The following is a 20560-nucleotide window of genomic DNA, read 5'->3' on the forward strand; positions in this document are numbered from 1 at the left end:
TCCGGCGCCGGGCTAAATGTATTAGAAAACTACTCGCCCGGTGCCCGAAACTGCATGTCCCAGGCGTCGGGCGATAGGAATTCCACACCCCTGCTTTTTTTGTTTTAATTCTCCTCCCCATTCGTTTCACATGGCCATTTTCACTAAGAGAGGGTAAATCCATCTTACTTTACTCCCTGAGACTCTGGGTCTGCCTTCTGGAACATGTGACCGTGCACATCATCTCAGGGGGGAACAATGCCTTTCAGTTTACAGATGATATTTCACAGGAGGGCACTGGTGATGTGAGGTCAGGGCTACATCACCATTGCCTCACTCAACCAGGAAGTGGGAAAACAGTAATTGTAACTAAAACCAACAAATGTTTGTTTACCTAAAGTAAGATGATTTCATATTGGCATGCAGAGCTGCATGCTGATGTGATTTTTAGTGAAAGGGATAAAGTTCTTTAAAGTGACATTAAAGGATAAATTACCCCCCCCCCCCCCCCCCATGCCTGTGTAAGGACTTACCTTAAATGATGCCTCTTGATTCGATCATCTTCTTCTTTCCAGTAGGTTTCAGCTGTCCCTCCAATGTTGGTGTCGGTCTCTGATCCAGCGCTGATTGCTGTGTCCTCTGTGTCCCACGGAGTCTGTGCGGGTGCACGCTGCCTGCATAGACTTACCTTGTGTTTCTGCCGCATGCTCCCGTCTTAAGATCTGTACTGTTCATGTGCCCGCCCCTTCCTTCTTTGCGTCTGCCCGGGACTTTTTAGATCTTCGGACAGAAGCACGCGGCGGAGACGCAGGCAATTTTTTTTTTGTTTGTTTGTTTTTTTAATTTTTTACCTTTTTCGTAACTTTTTTTTTTGTGTTTTTTGCATATATCTACTGCTTGCTAGCAGTAGATATATGCAAACAAAAACCAAGGGTTTAATTATCCTTTTAAGTGCATGCCTTTGTTGGGTTATTTATACTGTATAGTCCGCTTTAGGCTGGCTGGATCTTGCATATTTGGCAAATACATGTTTCATATTTACCCTTTTTGAGTCGACGGCAAACATGAGTTTGGCACTCCAGGGGTTCAGATGCCTGGTTTAGTGCCGAGCTCTATTAATAAACCTAAGTGGCAGACACTCAAGCTGCACATACAGCTGAATTACGTCACGTGTGTCATCTATGCTAACGTTTTCTGGTTTATGCAGGGTCCCTTCATCACGGCGGCATAATGATGATGGTTGCCCTGAAGAAGGGACCTTGCGTGGCTCCAAAATGTTGGCTTAGATAACACATGTGATGTAACTCCACGCTTTAATTCGTGTGAGTTCACGCTTTAATTCGTGTGAGTGCTGATGAATTTCCATCCAATACTTTGTGCAACAGTGTGCCGTCCATGTCACAATAACCACAAACAATAACAATACGGTTGCAATGCTGTATGGAATGCAGGCGATTCATAAGACTATATGACTCAGAGAAGGGACATCTCTCTTCTCTCCTGCAGAGGCATTGCCATCTAGATCTTCAGTCTGCAGAGATAGTCAACACATGCAGAGCTAGTGCTGGGCTATGGTATTATACAAGCCAGACAAGCTCACTCCTGTGATGGACTACAATCTCAATACAAATTGGTAAACTAAACATGAGATTGTAGTCTATCACAGGAGTGACCTTGGAGCGGTGACTACTTCACAAGACACACAGGGACCATGGAGAACAACAGTAGCCCCCTCCAGAAGGAAGGACAGTGTCAGCACCTATTCAGAGATGATTTGAGGATCTACAGCCGAGTGCTACACAAATAAGATACATTTTTTAAATATTGAAGGTACTTGAATGTATTTTTAAGATTTAAAGGAGAACTATGAGGTGAGTGCTTTTCACTCACCTCATAGTTCTAGCCGACCTGTGACAATGAGACTGTCACAGGTCGGCTCAGTAGATCGGGAAGTGAGCGAACACATACCGGCGTTCGCTCACCTCTCGATCCTGTCACGGCTCTCTGCCGTGACAGGGGAGGGGCTGGAGTCTCCCCGCTCAGATCCGCCAGCGCTGACTGGCGGAACGGACGGGAGAGGGGGCGGGTACAGCTGGCTCTGCCTCTTGATAGGCAGAGCCAGCTGTCAGTCACGCAGCTGGGCGGATCCCGGCACAATTGTGGGGATCCGCTTCAGCTGCGGCGTCTCAGTATACTGCGAGCTGTAGCTCGCGGTATACTGAGCCTAGGGTGACGGGAGGACGCTAGTTTGTGTCCTCCCGTTACCCTAAGGAGAGCTATGGGGAAAAGCCCTAACCCAATAGTTCTCCTTTAACTCCTGAGTTTAGTGTCACTTCAATATATAAATGTTCTGTGTGTACGATCAACTGTAATAGTCCAACTGATGCAATATTGGGAAGCAGATTTGCTCTGGTCCCCTCCCGTAGGTATAAAATGAAACCGCACTGGTTCTGGCTTACATAAGACTTACACTGCTTTCTGTATATTTCAGGGAGACGCTGTACGGGATCTCATGTTGCGCTTTCTTGGTGAACAGGCGGCCATGAAAAGACAGGTTCTCACCGCCAACTCGGTGGAGCAGACATTTCTGGGGCTTAAGCAACTTCTTGTAAGTATCTGTGGTTTCTCTCTGAACTTTTATAAAACCTTTTATGCAAAATGTTAGAATTCCAAGAAAACTTGTGAGTGAATATTGTGAGCCAAAATGTTCAAAAATGAAAAAGGTTTCTATGCTTGGACTAATAATCTACATTTGATGGGAACTTGCATAACACATGGGGCTTCAGCACATACCCGTTATTTCACAGATAATATACAAATATCAATCTTTATTACTATTTGCCAAAATGAAGTGAAACACTAAAAATAAAATTATAGTATAATGAAATTAAATTGATAACAGGGCTCTCATTCATAATCAAACATTCATAGACTCGTCCACACTGATAATAGTAGCCAATGAGTTGAAAAGACTAATGTAGACATAGAAGTATATACTGTATATGTAACGTTGTAAAGTCCCAGCATATCCTCTCCTGTTATATATCAGCACTGTAATAGGAACACATTGAGTTGTTTTTGATAATGCAATCAAAGCTTACTTGAATAAATCCCTTTTATAATCCTTGACTCGGACCTCATCTTTCTGCCCCACATCCAATCACTTTCCAAATCCTGCTGCCTTCACCTTCATAACATCTCCAAAATACGCCCCTTCCTCACCAATGAAACCACAAAACTACTCATACACTCCCTTGTTATCTCTCGTCTTCACTATTGCAACTCCCTCCTCATTGGCCTTCTATTACACAGGATATCCCCCCTTCAGTCTATCATGAATGCTGCTGCCAGACTCATCCACCTGACCAACCGCTCAGTGTCTGCAACCCCTCTCTGCCAATCCCTACACTGGCTTCAATCCCCCGCCCCCCTCTGTCACTCCCTACAATGGCTTCCAATAGCCCAAAGAATACAATTCAAAATATTAACAACAACAACTTAGCCATCCACAACTCTGCATCTGGCTATATCTCAAACCTTGTCTCATTATGTCACCCTAACCATCCCCTCCACTCTTCCAAAGCCTCCTGCTCTTTAGATTCCTTGGCAGCTCCTCCCATGCTCTCCTCCAGGACTTCTCTAGAGTCTTCTATCTTCTGGAACTCTCTACTCCAACCTGTCTGGCTATCTCCTACTCTGTCTGCCTTTAGTCGATCCCTGAAGACTCATCTCTTCAGAGAAGCCTATCCCACCTCAACCTAACCACTGAACTGTTACTTTCTCAAACAACTCATTCCCACACAGCTACCTCCTCATGTATCACCTACCCTTCTCTTTTTGATTGTAAGCCCTCAGGGGCAGGGTCCTCCTCACTATCTTGTCTTTAATTGTATTGTAACTGTAATGTCTTCCTTATATTGTAAAGTGCTGGGCAGACTGTTGACTCTATATAAATCCTGTATAATAATAATAATGTAGCCTTCTGTCTGCCCATCACTTTCATCAGCTTCCTGGATTCCCAGTGTGCTTTGTGTCTCTTTCCCTGCTGCCTGAAGTGATGCAATCTCGAGTTCTCAAGACTATATATCCCATGATGCATTGCTTCCAGCAAGCAGTGACAATGATACATTGTTCAGAAATGTAGTTCAGGCAGGCTCCTTGAGAGTGGTGACACAAAGAAGTGCATATTCACAAGGCTGAGTGAGATTGTGTCATTGGATTCAGGAATTCCATCCTATGGGCATCGTCAGTAAGTAGGTTTACAGACTTCTTTGAAGGACATAGTCATTCGAAATGGGATAGACTTTATGGAAATCCAATATAGAAATACAGATTTATTTTTAGTTTTTGACCATAGATCTCCCCTTTATGCCTATATTATACCAAAGCCATTGGCTACTATTACTGGTGTGGACATATCTATGAATGTTTGTACAAATGGGGTCCTGCTGCATTCATTTTATTAGTGTTTCCCTTCATTTTGGAATCTATGATTAAATATTGGTATCTGTGTGACAATGGTTATGTGCTGCCTGTGTGTTTTATATAACATGCACTCGTCACTGGAGCGCACTGTTCCTCCTGCATTAGATAGCAATGTTATTACTAGAGATGTAGTTATACTAGTATTGGTGCCGATACCAAGTATTTGGGCAAGATACCTTCCCCGATACCAGAACTTCCGGTCAGAGGAAATCTTCCACTGACCGGCAGTATTGTTGGGGAACATGGAGTCGGCTTCCCGTGCAATCGGGAAGCCGGGTGGCGAGTAATGATCCGTCTCCTTGTGAATTGGCTGGGAAGGCGGCTTGATGCTAGCGGAAGCACCGGTATCGGTACTCTGCATCGGTGAGTGCCGAAAGCAAAATATTGGTACGCGATACCAAAAAAACAGTATTGGTGCATCCCTAGTTTTTACAAATAAGATTCTGTACTGCATCCATCAAATTTTCTTTTCTCTTCATCCTTTTTCTTTTTTTCTCCCCTGGCCATCAGTTTCTCTTTCCAAGTGATGGCCAACCTACTATACATTAGGCACTTTTGCCCAACAGATCTACCATCAATCTGCACAGTACAGTTTAAAGCTCACCACAAACTTTACAGTCTGACTATACAATCTCTTTACAATCAACCAGGGCATCAGATTTATCGGAACGGTGTAATATGAGGACCTACTTACACTGTCAAACCTCTTTCAATGATAAATCCAGATCAAACAAATAGACATGGCCCAGCAAAGTATTTCTTTACATTGGTGACTAAACACTTACAGTCCTCATATTTCTGAACAGCTCCAACTCTCTCAGCTCGGCTTCCCTGAACTTCCTGTCCAGTACAAGATCACAAGGGACGGAGCAGTCTCCAGCAACTGTTCATCTACTCTCTTGGAGAAGGGAGCAGAGTAATGATTTGCCTTGCTGTGCCTGTGTATTTGTGGAGACACACACGGGTGGCTCCATAGGATCCTGCAAGGGAAAGGAGTCACCCTATACAGGATATCAGGGCCAGTACTCAGGAGACCAGCTGGTTCTGCAGGAAACTAAAACTTTTAAACATCAAGGAGCAGCGTCCATTGTAGGTGATTTCATCAGCATTGGAAATTGCTTAAAATCCTTGTGACTTTATTATCACTTTAAACTATCTGCTCAATCTGTACTCGGTCAGGGCGGCCATTGCACTCCATACTATCCCACTTGATAGAGCCAAAGGAAATTGTTCAGTTAAATTGTAATGTGTGTGGTGAGCCTTGGTGTTGCTATGAGCTCTATTTTTTATATTGTCGTACTTGTTTCATTTATGATTTACTGTAATGAGAAAAATGTGTGAATCTCGGGTGAAAACTTTGATGATTAGACCACCATATCTTTAATCTTGCTTTGATGACTCTAAGGGCAGAGATGCCAACTATGACAAGGTTCTCAGTGATATGCACTGTAGTTGTATTTGTCTCATGATTTCCAGTCTGCAGAAGTCCATTACTGCCGACATGTTCCAAATCAGTGACTCAGTGTTGGTGGGTAAGGATAGGCATGACAGCCAGGAAATCAACTTTGTCAGATTGAAACATTGCAATAGCAGGCTCAATTTTCAGTTCTAATAAAATGTATATATTTGCAGGTCTTGAAAAAGTCAAAAATGTCACCAGTCAGCATGACCGGACTATAGCCTGAATAGACACTAAACATGTCAAGCCTTAAAATTGCGCGCACCAGCAAAATCGCAAAAAACGACCACGACAATTGGCTGTAGGTGACTCTTTAAACGCTTTTACTGCTCATCAGTTTAGTGTCATCGGTAATTAATGGCCCTAAAATGATTGCTCTCACTCCAACGTTCACTGTAATGTGCGGAACAATATGCGCAACCATCGTTTTCGCACGTAGGTGCACCCGACGCATGTTCGTGTGTGTTTGGGGGGGGGAGAGGGCAGGGGACTTGAAAAACAAAAATGGTTTGGTTTTTTTTTTTTTATTTTTTATTCCCCTTAATTTTTTTTTTTTTACACTTAACTTTATTGCTATCGCATAGGGAGTTAAGAGGCTCCCTATGTGATAGCCAATTTACATGACATGTCCTCTTTATGGGCAGAGACCTGCTTCACCAGCTTCTGAAGCTGGAGAGTGACATCTGAATGCGGAAGTGATGTAATATACATCACTTCCTGCATTCGGTGACTGAGAGAAGATCAGAGGGAGATTGTGTACTGATCTCCCTTGGATCTCCTGTCACAGAGCAGCCGTGCCGGTCCCGGCCACATCGGGCACAGCGGATCTCGGGATCGGCAGCGGCTGCGGGGGGTAAAACCGCAAACAATTGCAAGCGATCAGGCGTCTCTAGAGATACCTGATCACTTGAATGTAAACAGCCATCAAAGAAGCTCCTGGCCGGCCGGGAAGCTACTCATCCGGCTCCGGCCTCCTCTTGTTAACAGACGAGAGGATGAGTGGATTTTTCAAGCCCTGTATATTTGACTCATTGAGGTCTCTTCCGTGTCTTCCAATTAGTCCTGTAATGTGCTGAGTGTCCTTGTTGTTCAGGTGGAAGGGTCAGGATGTGGAAACCGGTCAAGTATTTACAGAAATGTCAAGATGTGCAAATACATTTAGTTTCTGTTATCTCTGAATCTTCTGTTCATTTTGACTTGTTTATGTATTTTATTGAAGGTAACCTTTTATTTATGAATTTTCTTATGTATTACCAGTCCACATTGTCCTGGTTTAGGAAAGGCCGACTTTAAAGCTAAACTCCAAGCACAAAAACTTTCATTTACTTTTATTCCTCAATAGCCACAAAGGAAGCAGATTAAATCACCTTTGTGTGCAATAAAGGTCTATGCAGACCTAGATGTTTCCTTGTAGCAGTCACATCATCACTGTGCTGCATATAGGTTGTATAGGGAGCAGAGCTGTGGGGAGGGGCCCAGCAGGCTCCACCCACCACAAGCTGATGATAGCTACAGGAGGGGGCGGATACAAGACCACTTGCCCTGCACAAGGAGAGAGAGCAGCGGTGACCGATCCTTATTACAGGAAGTTCCTGCACAGAGGAAAAGTGTCACACTGGATCACTGCACAGATCTGGATGAAATACACAAAGCACAGCAAGATTCAAGTCAGAATACACATGGCTCTTGTATTTAGATACATTTTAGATATATTTTTTTGCTTACTCCAGAGTTCTTTAAGTGCTTCTACTTGCTGCAGACATAAAGCCAAATCTAAAGAAACAATCTCAGTGTCCAGAAGGCATAATATAAACAAAGGGAGTGGTCATTGCGTCTGCTAATGTCATAATCCAATCTTGGATGGTCAGTCAAGCAGGACAGGGCTGGGCTGAGCACATGGAAAACATTGATTGGCAGAGTTTTGAGTACTACAAGACTGGGCAGATGGTGTGGAAAGCCCCATTGGGCATTTTCTGTAATGGTGACAGTGGCTATACGTTATATGTAGTGGATGTAGTGGCACTGTGTGTTAATAATGCTGAGAAAGGTGACTCTGCCATATTGAGGGCAGACGAGTGAGCGGTTTACCTTAAAGTGACATTAAACGCAGGAGTTAAATCTTAAAAATACATTCAAGTACCTCAACTATTAACAATAATGTATCTTATTTGTGTATCACTCGGCTGTAGATCCTCCAATCATCTCTGAATTGGTGCTGACTTTGTCCTTCCTTCTGGAGGGTGACTACTTTTTGTTCCCCATGGTCCTTGTGTGTGTTGTAAAGTAGTCACCACTCCAAGCTCGCTCCTGTGATGGACTACATTCTCAATACAAATTAGTAAACTAAACATGAGCTTGTAGAAGAGCTGCAACTATTTTTATAATCGTTTCATTTGCTGATTATTTTTTTCAATTAATGAGATTTAAAAAAAACTGAAATAAAATCCTTCATTTAAAATAAAATACACCAATGCAGTGTTACAAAACAAAGTTTATTTCAGAATAAAACTGTACACACAATTTTTTGCAATTGCATTGCACCGGAACGCACAGCATTGCAATACTGCACGTTCCAGGGCAGGCAATCGCACTTCGGGTGAGAGGCGATTACTGTTAGGGGCTTTGGGGGAATATTGGGGGTCTAAACAAACCGCTGATATTTTTCCTTTTGAAAAAAAATAAAAAATTGAGTCCTCCAATCTTTTTCTGCAGCCCCAGTACTCAGTACAGAGGCTTCCTGTTCATTCATAAATCGAGGCGATTGTGGACACAGTATCTGTTTACTATCATGAATGAACAGGAAGTGATGTAGAGCACTTCCTGTTCATTCATAATTGGGGATACATTATCCAAATACTATAATAACAATCAAACTCGCCGCAGGGGTCAATAAATCTAAGCTGCAAAACACTCAATGTCCACCCCAATAATAGATGTACATAAAACAAACATTGTTAGCATCTGAATAGTATGCCCTCCGTTATTTACAAACATTGTAGTGATCGGTACCAATCACTGTAATGTTTGAAAATTTAGGGAATATTTAACATATTTTGCTGATCGCCCCGCTCCTTACTTGGCCCTGTCACTGCTCTTTCCTCCCCGCTAGGCGTTGGCAGGTGGATTGGCTCTGTGTCCCCTCCGATCCCCGCTGTCTCTGCGGTACACGCAGGGGAGAGCAGTGGGGATGGGGGGGGGACAGACCACAGCATGCAGCGGGGTGGAGAAAGCTGCAAGTAGGGGTTGACCGATTATCTGCACAGCCGATTATTATGGTGGATAATCACAATGTGTGCAATAATCAGTATTCTTCTTCCTGATATTGCCGATGGAGAGCTGCATGTGTCTTGTAGAAGCGGGTCTCCAGCCTGTGTCCTGGGTGCCTTCTCCTCCTGCAGAGTGATCTTTCCCTACTGCCTGTCACTATATTCAAGGTAGAGCAGCCAGCCTGATGTCCTGTAGCAGGTCTCCAGCCTGTGTGCTGCCTCCTCTGCAGAATGATCGCGCTTACCTGCTGCCTGTCACATAATTCCTACAGGCACGGAGGAGAAGGAGATGGAGGCAGAGGCGCGCAGAGAGCACAGCCAGTCAGGCAGACACAAGGTAGAGCTGCACAAGCTGAATAATTGATCATCAAAATTGTAGTACTTGGATCTTTTAATCAAGATAAAAGAAAAGGTTATTCCCTAATCCCTTCTACACTAGTCTAGCAGTCCCCCCTTGGTGACCTCACAGGCATGCTGGGACTTGTGTTCCTCTGGAGACCACAAGTGTAGTAGGACCTGCATACCCTGGGAAACCACACATACATGCTTGCACTTGTAGTCCCTGGTGACCTTACAGGCATACTGAGACTAGAAGTCCCCAGGTGACCTCACAGTCATGCTGGGACTTGTGGTCCTCTGGAGACCACAAGTATACTGGGAGTGGGACCTGCATGCCTGTGTGGTCCCCGGGATCTGCCGCTCCCAGTATAGTAAAAAAATAGATATCAGCTCTGGAAAAATATATGTTTATTCCCTACTGCAGAGCGGAGGAAGCAGAGTTGATGCGGTGTGTGTTGGGGGGGCTGGCTGGTTTGGGGGACCTCTTACCGCTGGGCACTGGTTGCAGGGGTCTATCTCCCTTCCAATCCCTGCTGGGAGCAGTGGAGATCGAAGGGGACACATAGCCAATGAAACACCGGCTCCCATCACAGAGGAGAGAAGCAGGGGATTCAGACCAACTAATCGAAAATGACAACAATTCTCATTATTGATTTATTATTGATTAAATTGATTAATTGTTTCAGCCCTAGATTGTAGTCCATCACAAGAGTGAGCTTGGAGTGGTGACTACTTTATATCGCACACGGGGACCATGGGGCACAAAAGTTGCCACCCACCAGAAGGAAGGACAGTGTCAGCACCAATTCAGAGATGATTTGAGGACCTACAGCCGAGTGATACACAAATAAGATACATTATGTTAATAGTTGGGGTACTTGAATGTATATTTAAGATTTAACTCCTGAGTCTAGTATCACTTAAAAGAAGGGAGTACAATGCATACAACTAAGGATGATCCAGTACCGGCTTTTTTTTTTTGGCACTCGCAAATACCGATACGGGAAGTCCCATTATGGAAGCCGGGCGGCATGTAATGACTCGCCGCGCAGCTTCCCGGGAAGCCGTCTCCATGCTCCCTAGTCACAAAGTAAAGAGGAAGCATGAAGACCGCTTTCTTGCCAATTTTGAAGCCAGGGGGTGGACAATGACTCATCGCCTGGCTTCCTGATTGGCCAGCTTCCTGAACAATCAGGAACCCGAGGGCTGCGAGTCATTACACGACTCCTGGCTTCCTTGCCTGGGATGCAGACTCCATGTTCCCTCGTCACCAGGTGATAAGGGAGCATGGAGCCAGCTTTTTGGCCAATCAGGAAGCTGGGGCGCAGGTAATGACTCGCCTCCCAGCTTCCTAATTGGCCAACTTCCCAAACAATCTGCAAGCTGGGCGGCAACTCCTTACACACTGCCCCAGCTTCCTGATTGGCCAGGAAGCTGGTTCCATGCTCCCTTGTCACCAAGTAATGGAGCCGGCTTCCCGGCCAATCAGGAAGCCGGATAGTGTGTAATGACTCGCCGCCCAGCTTCCTGATACCGGAAGTTCTGTTATCGGGCCAGGCATCGGGAGCATTTGGGCGAATACGAGTACTCTCCCAAATACTCGGTGTCGGCACTGATACTAGCACCGGTGCATCCCTATATGGTATATGGCCAGTTCAACTTCACCAGGTAATCTTTAAATTCAAATGCAAAGTACTGCTCATGTTTTGCATCGTTAAAGGACAATGCCCTACTTTTATAGTTATTTTTTCTCAGACTTCATTCCCTTTGAGCCATCTGTGCTCCTTCTTCTTTTTTGTTTCTTGGTGTTTTTTTTTTTTTTTTTTTCCTAGATGCACTGCATCGGTTCTTTTTCAGTTCCACAATCTGGTCACATGACGTCACAAGTTCTTTCTCCTTTTCTCCCTCTGGTGATTAATGGGTTCTGAATACAGCAGAGAGTGATGACTCCCAATGTCCTGGTGCCACTCTCTGCAGTATTCTCCTGGAAGTCCAGGGTGGTCTGGTGACAAGCCCCCAAGGGGTATGTCCTTGACACCCTGGGCTCACAGGAAGTCATTGAATAACTCTGGGTGTCTTTTCTCCTGAAAGAGTAGTAGTGCTGGATTGCAGAGCAATGAGCCTTCGAGGGACAGCACCTGAGATACAGTAGGGTGAAATTGGCTTTTTTTTCATTTTCTGAACGGCTGGCAAATGAATGTTTTGAATTTCTTGGGAAGCTGGAGTTGGGCTTTAAAGCATGAAAGTAACAAACTAGTCCATCACATCAAAGTATTTTTCTATGTTGGACACTTTTACGGTTTTCTTATGCAGGTGTCAAACTTGGAAGCACATCAAATGCGACATAGCTCATGTGGGGAAATGACTAGCATCTGTGATGTGTTTTGAGATGCATGTGGTAAGGGTTTACCATTCCTTCACACTAGGGCTCAAGAAGGAAATCGTTTAGAGAATATAGTAGATGTATCCTCCAATCACTCAGCCTTGAGGTAAAGGCAATTGTTTATCTCCTTATAAATCCACTGGCGCTCTTGCGTCTCCCTATTATTTGTTCTTTTCATAAAATATGAATGCATAGAACCTGTAACCTCCAGTATGTGTTCCTGGCTTCCTGCTCCTCTGCAGTGTATAGAGCTCGATGTGTTGCGTCTTCTCTCGGTAAACACCGAGCCATGAAATATTAAAAATGCTGCTTTGAGTCGTGAGTGCATCTGGGTATACAGTGACCTGAATTTCATGTTTACTGTATTAGAGTGAGGCTCACTGCTGTGAATAAACATCATCTATTTATTTGTTCTGCGCCCTATTTTTTTGTTCCCCCCTCTTGTCTAGTGTGCACAGAGTCCCGCTGCGTTTTATGCGCTCATTCATAATCTGGAGGCAGCTACAGCATTTTCCTGAGTGTGTGTTGAAATACAGCCGTCATTATATTTGGCGTGTTACTTTGACTCTTCCGTTTGGCCTTATTAGGCTTGCTGTCATTTGGGCTAAGAAGATCTCGCTTATCAAATAAAGTTATTAAACCACATTGGTGAACTAATTGAACCTGATCCTCCACAAAGTGAAATGTGTTTTTTGAAGACTGACCTGCCAATATTCTGCATTAGATTTTGTTACATCCTCATCTGCGGAGTATAAGTAATGCAGGGGTGGACAGATTTAAAGGTATGTAGGAAACCAAAGACTGCCACCAATACAGGCGTCTTCTATTCCCAGCAAGGTAGGTTTTTTTATGGCATGTGCCGCAGGGGCTGTCCATTAAAAAAGAAACGTTGCCTTCTTGTAATGTTGTGTCAAAAAACATTTAAATTATTTTTGCAGCACTAAGGCCTGGTTCACACCTAGGCGTATTGCATATGCGCGTCTGTCGCACGTTTTTTTTTTACTGCGATTCGCTGTAAAAAAAAATTGCGCGACAAACGCGCGTTTCATAGGGCTACTTGGCTGTATCCCAATGGAAACGCGCAACAAAAACGGCCCAAAGTAGTACATGTACCTTTTCAGGCGTGGGCCGTTTTGTAGCGTGTTAGGGATGGGCTGAAATACGCCAAGGTGTGAACCAGACCCATTGAATACAATGGGATTTAGATGTTTGAGCGTTTTGTAGAGCGTTCGTCGAGCGTAGAACGCGCTACAAAACGTTCAGGTGTGAACGAGGCCTTAAACCGAAATTGTTCCTCTTGGGTCTTTGTGGTGTATCGGTACTCTGATCTTCTATTCACTATTCATGCTGAGTATAACCCCAGGTTGTCTGCTAGGGTCTGTCCTTTGCTTGTCTGTTGCCTACCTTAACCTCTGCTTTGACAGCATTAGCTCTGAGGAAGGGGGAATCTACCCTGAAAACGTGCATCAGATTTCTGGTTACCTTTGACAGCCATATGCTATTAATTGCTCATCAAAATGTGAGTAGTTTTTTGTTAGATTATTTTACTCCCATTATTATAAAAAAAAAAAAGTGTTTACACCTATGAGTGGGCACTGTCCCCTTATTCTGTTTACTCTGCTTTGACAGCACGTGCCCTAACTTGGTCCTGTATACAGCTGTCTGAACACCATCCCAACCACCCTGGCCAACGGTTGCTTAAAGTAGAATTAAACCTAGCAAGCAGGAGATGTATGCAAAAACATAAAAAGAAAAAAGTTACCAAAAAGGTAATTACTTACTGTGTCTCTGCCGCATGATCCCGTCTGAAGATCTCGGGTGGCCGCAAAGGATCTTGTGGCGGGCGCATGCCCAGTAGAGCTCTTCGGCTGTAGGAAGAGGAGAGACACAGTGTAAGTCAGTGCACGCAGCACAGGCCGTGCACGTGAACAGACACTGTGGGGCACAGACACAGCAGTCAGCGCTGCATCAGAGACCAGGACCAGCGCTGGAGGGGCTCCTGAAAACTACTGGAAAGAAGATGATCGGATCAAGAGGCATCATTTAAGGTAAGTCCTTAAAGCAGCAGGGGGGAAGAAATGTGACTTTAATGTCACTTTAAAAGTCTTTGCTTTGCCTGTTGACACCAGCACTTCACTTGGGGTTAATAACATGGACATCAGATGTCACCAGGATTCCTGGCAAAGACCTATGCTTCTTAGAATTTGCTTTGTAGGGATTCAATGCGGTCTGCTGCTTATACGGAAGGTCCACGTTAAAGCGGAACACTGTAATTTTACTCAAAAATAAAATGTCAGTATTTGGTGGGTTAATTTGGCATGAATCGTCTGGATTCTTAGATCTCTTGATAACCGAGATATCCTCAACACAGTTCTTAGCTCTTCCATAACCATCAAGAAGCTAAACAAGTGAGACTCCTTCTGTGGGAAGCCATATAAGACAGTGCATCGCCTTTTGAATGGCTGCAGCACATGGGCCAGGATGGAAACTTGAATGAAGAGATCAAGTACTTTTGGGAGATATATAAAGTCTATTGATGACTGACCTACCACCCTACAGTCCAAATTTAAATCTGTCTTGGGTGGATTTACTTTTTATTGTAGAGATCACGAGCCTTCTGGTGAAGCGATTGTGATTTTACATATGTGAGCTGACCTAGTATAATGTAGACCTCAGATAATGTGTACTTCAAACAAGGATGGGCAGACTTCAAACTGGCTTTCTTTTACTGTGTATGACACGACATAAAGTTGGTGTATGCAAGCGCTGGACTCGGAAGGAAGTGCTGCATGTTTTTTGATGCTTTTAAGGAAAACCAGATTGAAGAGAATTTGTCAAAACTGGAGCAGACAAAATCTGGAGTAGCTGTGCACAGCAACCAATCAGTGTCTCTCTTTCATTTTACAATCTTAACTGAACAACTGAAGGGAGAAGCTGATTGGTTGTCATGCACATCTGCTCTAGATTTTGTCTGCTCCAGTTTTGATAAATTCCCCCCACTGTGTTATAGATGTGATTGAGATGTGTTCACATTACATTACACAACTTGTATATAGAAAGAACAGCAATGCATGGCAAATATAACAATAAATAAGAAGTGAGCACTGTCTAGTACAATCAAATCCAATGCATTGCAAATCTTGCAACAGAGCCTCAAATCAGAATGCACACATTCCTGTGCATAATAACCCCTAGAGTCATACTAACTCAGAGTATACTACCCCTTGGGGGCTGATGCATAATGGTTCTGCCCAGGACATGGGCAAATGCTGGTGTATACTAACCCCTAGAGTCCTACTAAATGAGTATACTAACTCTTGGGGGCAGTTGTATAATTGTTCTGCCCAGCGCATATCTCGGGAAATGCCAGTGTATAGTAGCCTGTAGAGTATACAAACCCTTGGGGGTGGATGTATAGTTGTTCTGCCCAGTATATAGCTGAGGGAATGCTCGTGTATATACTAACCCCTAGAGTCATATTCACCCATAGAGAATACTAACTAGGAATGGACAGATACTATCGGTATCGGTCCCGATATCAAGAGTACTCGCATTAATGCTCTCCGTATTTAACCCTAGGGATGCACCAATACCATTTTTTCGGTATCTAGTACCACTATATATTTTTTTTTTTCGGGACTCTCCAATACCGGTATCGGAAGTCCCATTAAGGAAGCCAGGAGGCTCGATTAGCAGTGAAGCCATCTCCAGGAAGCCTTGAGCTGGCTTTCTGACCAATCAGGAAGCCGAGGGGCGGGTAGTGACTCGCCACCTGGCCTCCTGATTGGCCAGCTTCTCGACCAATTCAGGAAGCCAGGCACTTGGTGACGAGAGCATGGAGCCAGCTTCACCACAAAATCGGGAAGCCAGGCAGCGTGTAATGACTCGCCCGCTCCCCGGCTTCTGATTGGCCAGAAAGCCGATTCCTCGTTACATGGTGACCATGGAGACAGCTTCTCGGCTAATCAGAAAGCCAGGTGGTGAGTCATATTATGCCGCCCTGGCTAATCAGGAAGCTGGGTGGTGAGTCATTACACGGCGTCCAGCTTCCTTAATGAGACTTTTGGTATCAGTATTCAGTACGGCAAGTACCGAAAAAAAAAATCAATATTCGTACCCTACACCGAAAAAACGGTATCGGTGCATACCTAATAACCTTTTGGGGACGGATGTATAATTGTTCTGCCCAACATATAGCTGGGCGAATGGCAGTGTATGTTAACCCCTAGAGCCACACTACCTTGGGGTGGGGTTGATGTATAAGAGTTCTACATAGCATATAGCTGGGCGAATGTCCTTCGCACAGAATTCTCAGCACTAGATGAAGTTGAAGGGCAGCAAAACTCCTCTGCTCCATCTAGTGGCAGGAATGCCGTGTGAATGGTGTTCACCCAACTACACACTGGGTGGGAATGTTTTACATCACCCTCTTAGAGTTCACTAGAAAACTAAAACATTATTGTGCAGTAAGGTGCAAACATTTATTGTCTGGATATTGTTTTGACCGTCAAATTTCCTTCACCGTTAATGTGAGACAATATACTTTTAAATCTGGAAAAATGCCAGCACTAGTTGATACATTTTGCCAGGAACCAAAAGGTTTTGAGATTTAAAAAAAAAAACATTTCTATGCGGGATCGCTTGCTAATCACCCGCGGATGTATCTGTCAAACATAAAAGGGTCAATTGTTGGGTTGGAGCCGAGCAGGCAATGGACAGTTCAAGCCAACTGCTAACAAAGCTTTTAATGGTATAATGGAGAGGCTTGGTGCTCTCTTTTCTGCAGACAGGAAAATCCCCATCAGGGGTTAATAAATGCTTTTTCCAAAGCTGTGCCAATGTGCTGTAGCAGTGTAATTTATGATGGAGAAGAATGTCATAACTGGTGGAGGAGGACGTTTTAATCACTTTAATGGTGTCACATGTAGCGTTAATGGCCCCCTTTGAGTCTTTGTTTCTAGGGAGGAATGGCGCACAGATACTATTAGCGGTGTCTGTGGAAAATGCTGAGTTCCTGCGTGCTATAAAAGAAGAGTTATTTCATTTCTCACTTTTTTTTTTTGTTGAAAATGTGTGTTGTGTTTTTTGGGGTACAATATTGGGCACCTATGTTTTTTTTGGTTTTATTTTATTTTTTTAATTTAGTGGATTGCAAGGACAATATTTGAAGACCTAAGGTCTTCCTCTTTTTTTTTTTGGAGCCAAGGACCTGCTTTGACTCTAAATATTTCATACATCTTATTTATAGGTAGTAGACGGGTAAATGTCTTTTTTTATAGATTTACCTAGTATGCATTTGCTTATCACATTTGGGTAGAGAAGCCTATACATTTCTTTAACGGATGTATAGAACTCGCCAACAGAAGAAATTAAAAGAAGCCAACAAAGGAACACGTATCAATATGTTGTATGTGACACTTTGTACAGTGACGTTTAACATCACATAATAGGTGAGTACTGTTAGGCTAGGTTCACACCTAGGCGACACCTCCCCACGCGGCAATCATGCACGATTCTGTGCAGATTGGCGCACGGTCAGGAGTCACCGAGGTGTGAACTGTGGGTGCCATTATTTTCTAATGGCACCCCAGTCGCGCCAGACGGATCACACGGTTTCCCGCCCTGTTTCCGCCCGTGCTTCCGAACACGCTAAAACAGCCGCAAGTCGTGTATCGCAAAAAAAGTACTTGTACCTTTTTATTTTTCTGCGATTGCTGCGCGGATGTCACCCCATTGAAATCAATGGGACTGCGTGGCAATCGCTGCTTACATCGTTCAGGATCCCACACGACACCCGGGACGTGCGTCCCGTGGGCTGTGCAGTGCAGGTGTGAACCTAGCCTTAATATAACAAGAGGTAAAGGTTAAAGTGGAAATACAGCTAGCTATTAAAAAAGAACCCTTGGAGCTCTTAGACATTCTGTGCTAGTATGCACAGTGTATTGTTATCACAGGTATTTATGTAGTGCCAACAATTTACATGCACAGCAGTCCCTGCCCTTTATGGAGCTTACAATCTAAGGTCTCTATCTCATATATATAGTGCGTCCAGTGCGATCTGCAGAAATGCTGCAAAGGGAATTTATCAAAACTGGAGCAGACAAAATCTGGAGCTGATTGGTGCCCCATGATGTTTGTGCGTTGGCAGACCAGTCAAATAAATGGGCTGTCTTAAAGTAAAACTTTGGTTTACTGGATCAGCTTGGTGATATATATATATATATATACACACACACACACACTGAGTGGCCACATTATTATGACCATTATTATGACGTTTGTAGGCAAATTAGCTATAATTTCGCACTGAAGTTGCTAGAGGGCCAGACCATTATAAATAGGGAAGCAGGTTGTTTACCACGACAGTAGAAGTGATTTTTTTCTGAACATATGATGTAAACAGCGCAATTTAACAGCCTTTGAACGCGGGATGATTGTTGGCGCTCGGAATTTTATATATCTATATAGATATATATATATAAATATTATACCAAGCTGATCCAGTGAACCAAAGTTCTACTTTAAGACAGCCCATTTATTTGACTGGTCTGCCAACGCACCAACATCGACCACACAAATTGAGTTGTGTTGACATGTGGACATGCTCCAGTTTTCCCAATGCAGAACACCACAGTGCCTGGTAGTATGTTACTGAGGTGCGTTGCCTTAGTGTGTTTGGGTGTCATTGACCATGAATAGCACCACAATGCACTAATTTATGGATTACTGCAACGCACTGCATTGGGTAGGCGTGAGCGGGCCCTCAGTATAAGTCAGCATTTGGTCTTTCCAGTTCAGTAAAAGATGAATTCTGAATGACTGGTGCATAAAAGTGTGTTGCATTAAGTTGGCCCAGTCATTTGAATAGGCTGCCAGTGTACAAAAACAGACCACAAACAATATAAGCGCCATTTTCTTTTCCAACTATGGTACGGTAGTGACCTCCTGTGTTGTGATTTATTTGCAGGACAATGTATATATTTAGTATGACCATTAGCTGCAATATTCTGGAATTGTATCCTCCTTTTTGCCATTATAAATTAATCCGTAATGGGGTAGGTTTAGGTTTAGGTGAGGGGATTTTTCCTTTTGTTTTATGCTTTGCGTGTTGTACATTTGCTAGTTTTAAAATCCAGATTTTTAAAAACATTTTTAGGTTCCTCGGGTTTCTCTGTAACCTCAATCCTTTGTATACAGAAAGCACAAGAAACAGAAAAAGTTGTCAATTATATATGCAGCTTGTGAACATTTTAACCCACGATAGAATGTGTGCCATTAGCATCATTGCAAATAAAGGGGGATTTGTTGTTTTGTAATATTGTCAGTGCTTCGTGTTTGCCATAAACTGAGCCTCATGCTTGGCTTCACTTACTGCCTAATTATACGTACAGCTTTGACAAATGACATCTATGGCTTCTCTGGCCATCTTTACTGACCTTGTCATCATTACTGATGGCTGGATTGAGCCGCTTCAAGCACATTAACCAGCCGAGCACTTCATTGGCACCATTTGTTAGTTACCTTCACCTGTTTTCCTCCAACAGAACAGCAAGAACTGGCGGGCAGCGGTTGACCTGAGTGGACGGCTTCTGACAGCCCATGGACAAGGTTATGGAAAGAGCGGTCAGCCAACCAACCATACCACAGACTCTTTACAGGTGAGTTTCCCATTCTTTCATGCTCAAACATCACATCTATCTGTGCCTTAAAGTGACACGAAACTCAGGAGTTAAATCTTAAAAATTCATTCAAGTATCCTAACTATTAACAAAAATGTATCTTATTAGTGTGTATCACTCCTCAAATCAACTCAACGATTGTTTTCCATGTGCTGTGTTCACACATCATAATGCTGTGTTGGGGTGCGCTGCCTAAAAATGCAGCATGCACTGCGGTGCAAGGGCTTGAATACAGGGTCATTATAAGACGATAAAGTAAAAAATAAAGAAAAAGTAAAGCGTGAGATGCATTGTAACGCATTGCACTGTTCCTACACACTGCACGCCTGTTTTAGAAAGTGGACTTGAAGGTGCACCCTTTAAAGTGACACTAAACTCAGGAGTTAAATCTTACAAATACATTCAAGTACCTTTTTAACGATTAATACAAATGCATCTTATTTGTGTGTCACTCGGCTGTAGATCCTCAAATCATCTCTGAATTGGTGCTGACACTGTCCTTCCTTCTGGAGGGGGGCTACTTTTGTTCTCCATGGTCCCTGTGTGTGTTGTAAAGTAGCTACCACTCCAAACTCACTTCTGTGATGGACTAGAATCTCACGTTTAGTTTACTAATTTGTATTGAGATTGTAGTCCATCACAGGAGCGAGCTTGGAGTGGTGACTACTTTACAACACACACGGGGACCTTTGAGAACAAAATTACCCACCCTCCAGAAGGAAGGAGAGTGTCAGCACCAATTCAGAGATGATTTGAGGATCTACAGCCGAGTGATACACAAATAGGATACATTGTTAATGGTTAAGGTACGTGAATGTATTTGTAAGATTTAACTCCTGAGTTTAGTGTCACTTTAAAGGATAAGTGTACCTTCAAGTCCACTTTCTAAAACAGGCGTGCAATGCTCACGCTTTACTTTTCCTTTCTCTTTAACCTTACTGTTCTATAATGACCCTTTTTTATTCAAGCG

General features: G+C 43.6%; 1 protein-coding gene across 1 annotated transcript in view; it reads left to right on the top strand.

The window, feature by feature from the left end:
• The window catches only part of TRAPPC12 (trafficking protein particle complex 12), a gene marked incomplete at its 5' end in the record, with an annotated part of 102482 nt that overhangs the window by 2876 nt on the left and 79046 nt on the right, over positions 1 to 20560 (top strand). The window contains 2 exons of the mRNA XM_018560499.1: positions 2471 to 2587; positions 19456 to 19569. Of these exons, the coding sequence (XP_018416001.1) occupies positions 2471 to 2587; positions 19456 to 19569 (231 nt within the window). The remainder of the gene's footprint in view (positions 1 to 2470; positions 2588 to 19455; positions 19570 to 20560) is intronic.

This window comes from Nanorana parkeri, unplaced genomic scaffold (assembly GCF_000935625.1).
Source record: "Nanorana parkeri isolate BGI_ZX_2015 unplaced genomic scaffold, ASM93562v1 scaffold460, whole genome shotgun sequence".
In the NCBI taxonomy this organism is placed as follows: domain Eukaryota; kingdom Metazoa; phylum Chordata; class Amphibia; order Anura; family Dicroglossidae; genus Nanorana; species Nanorana parkeri.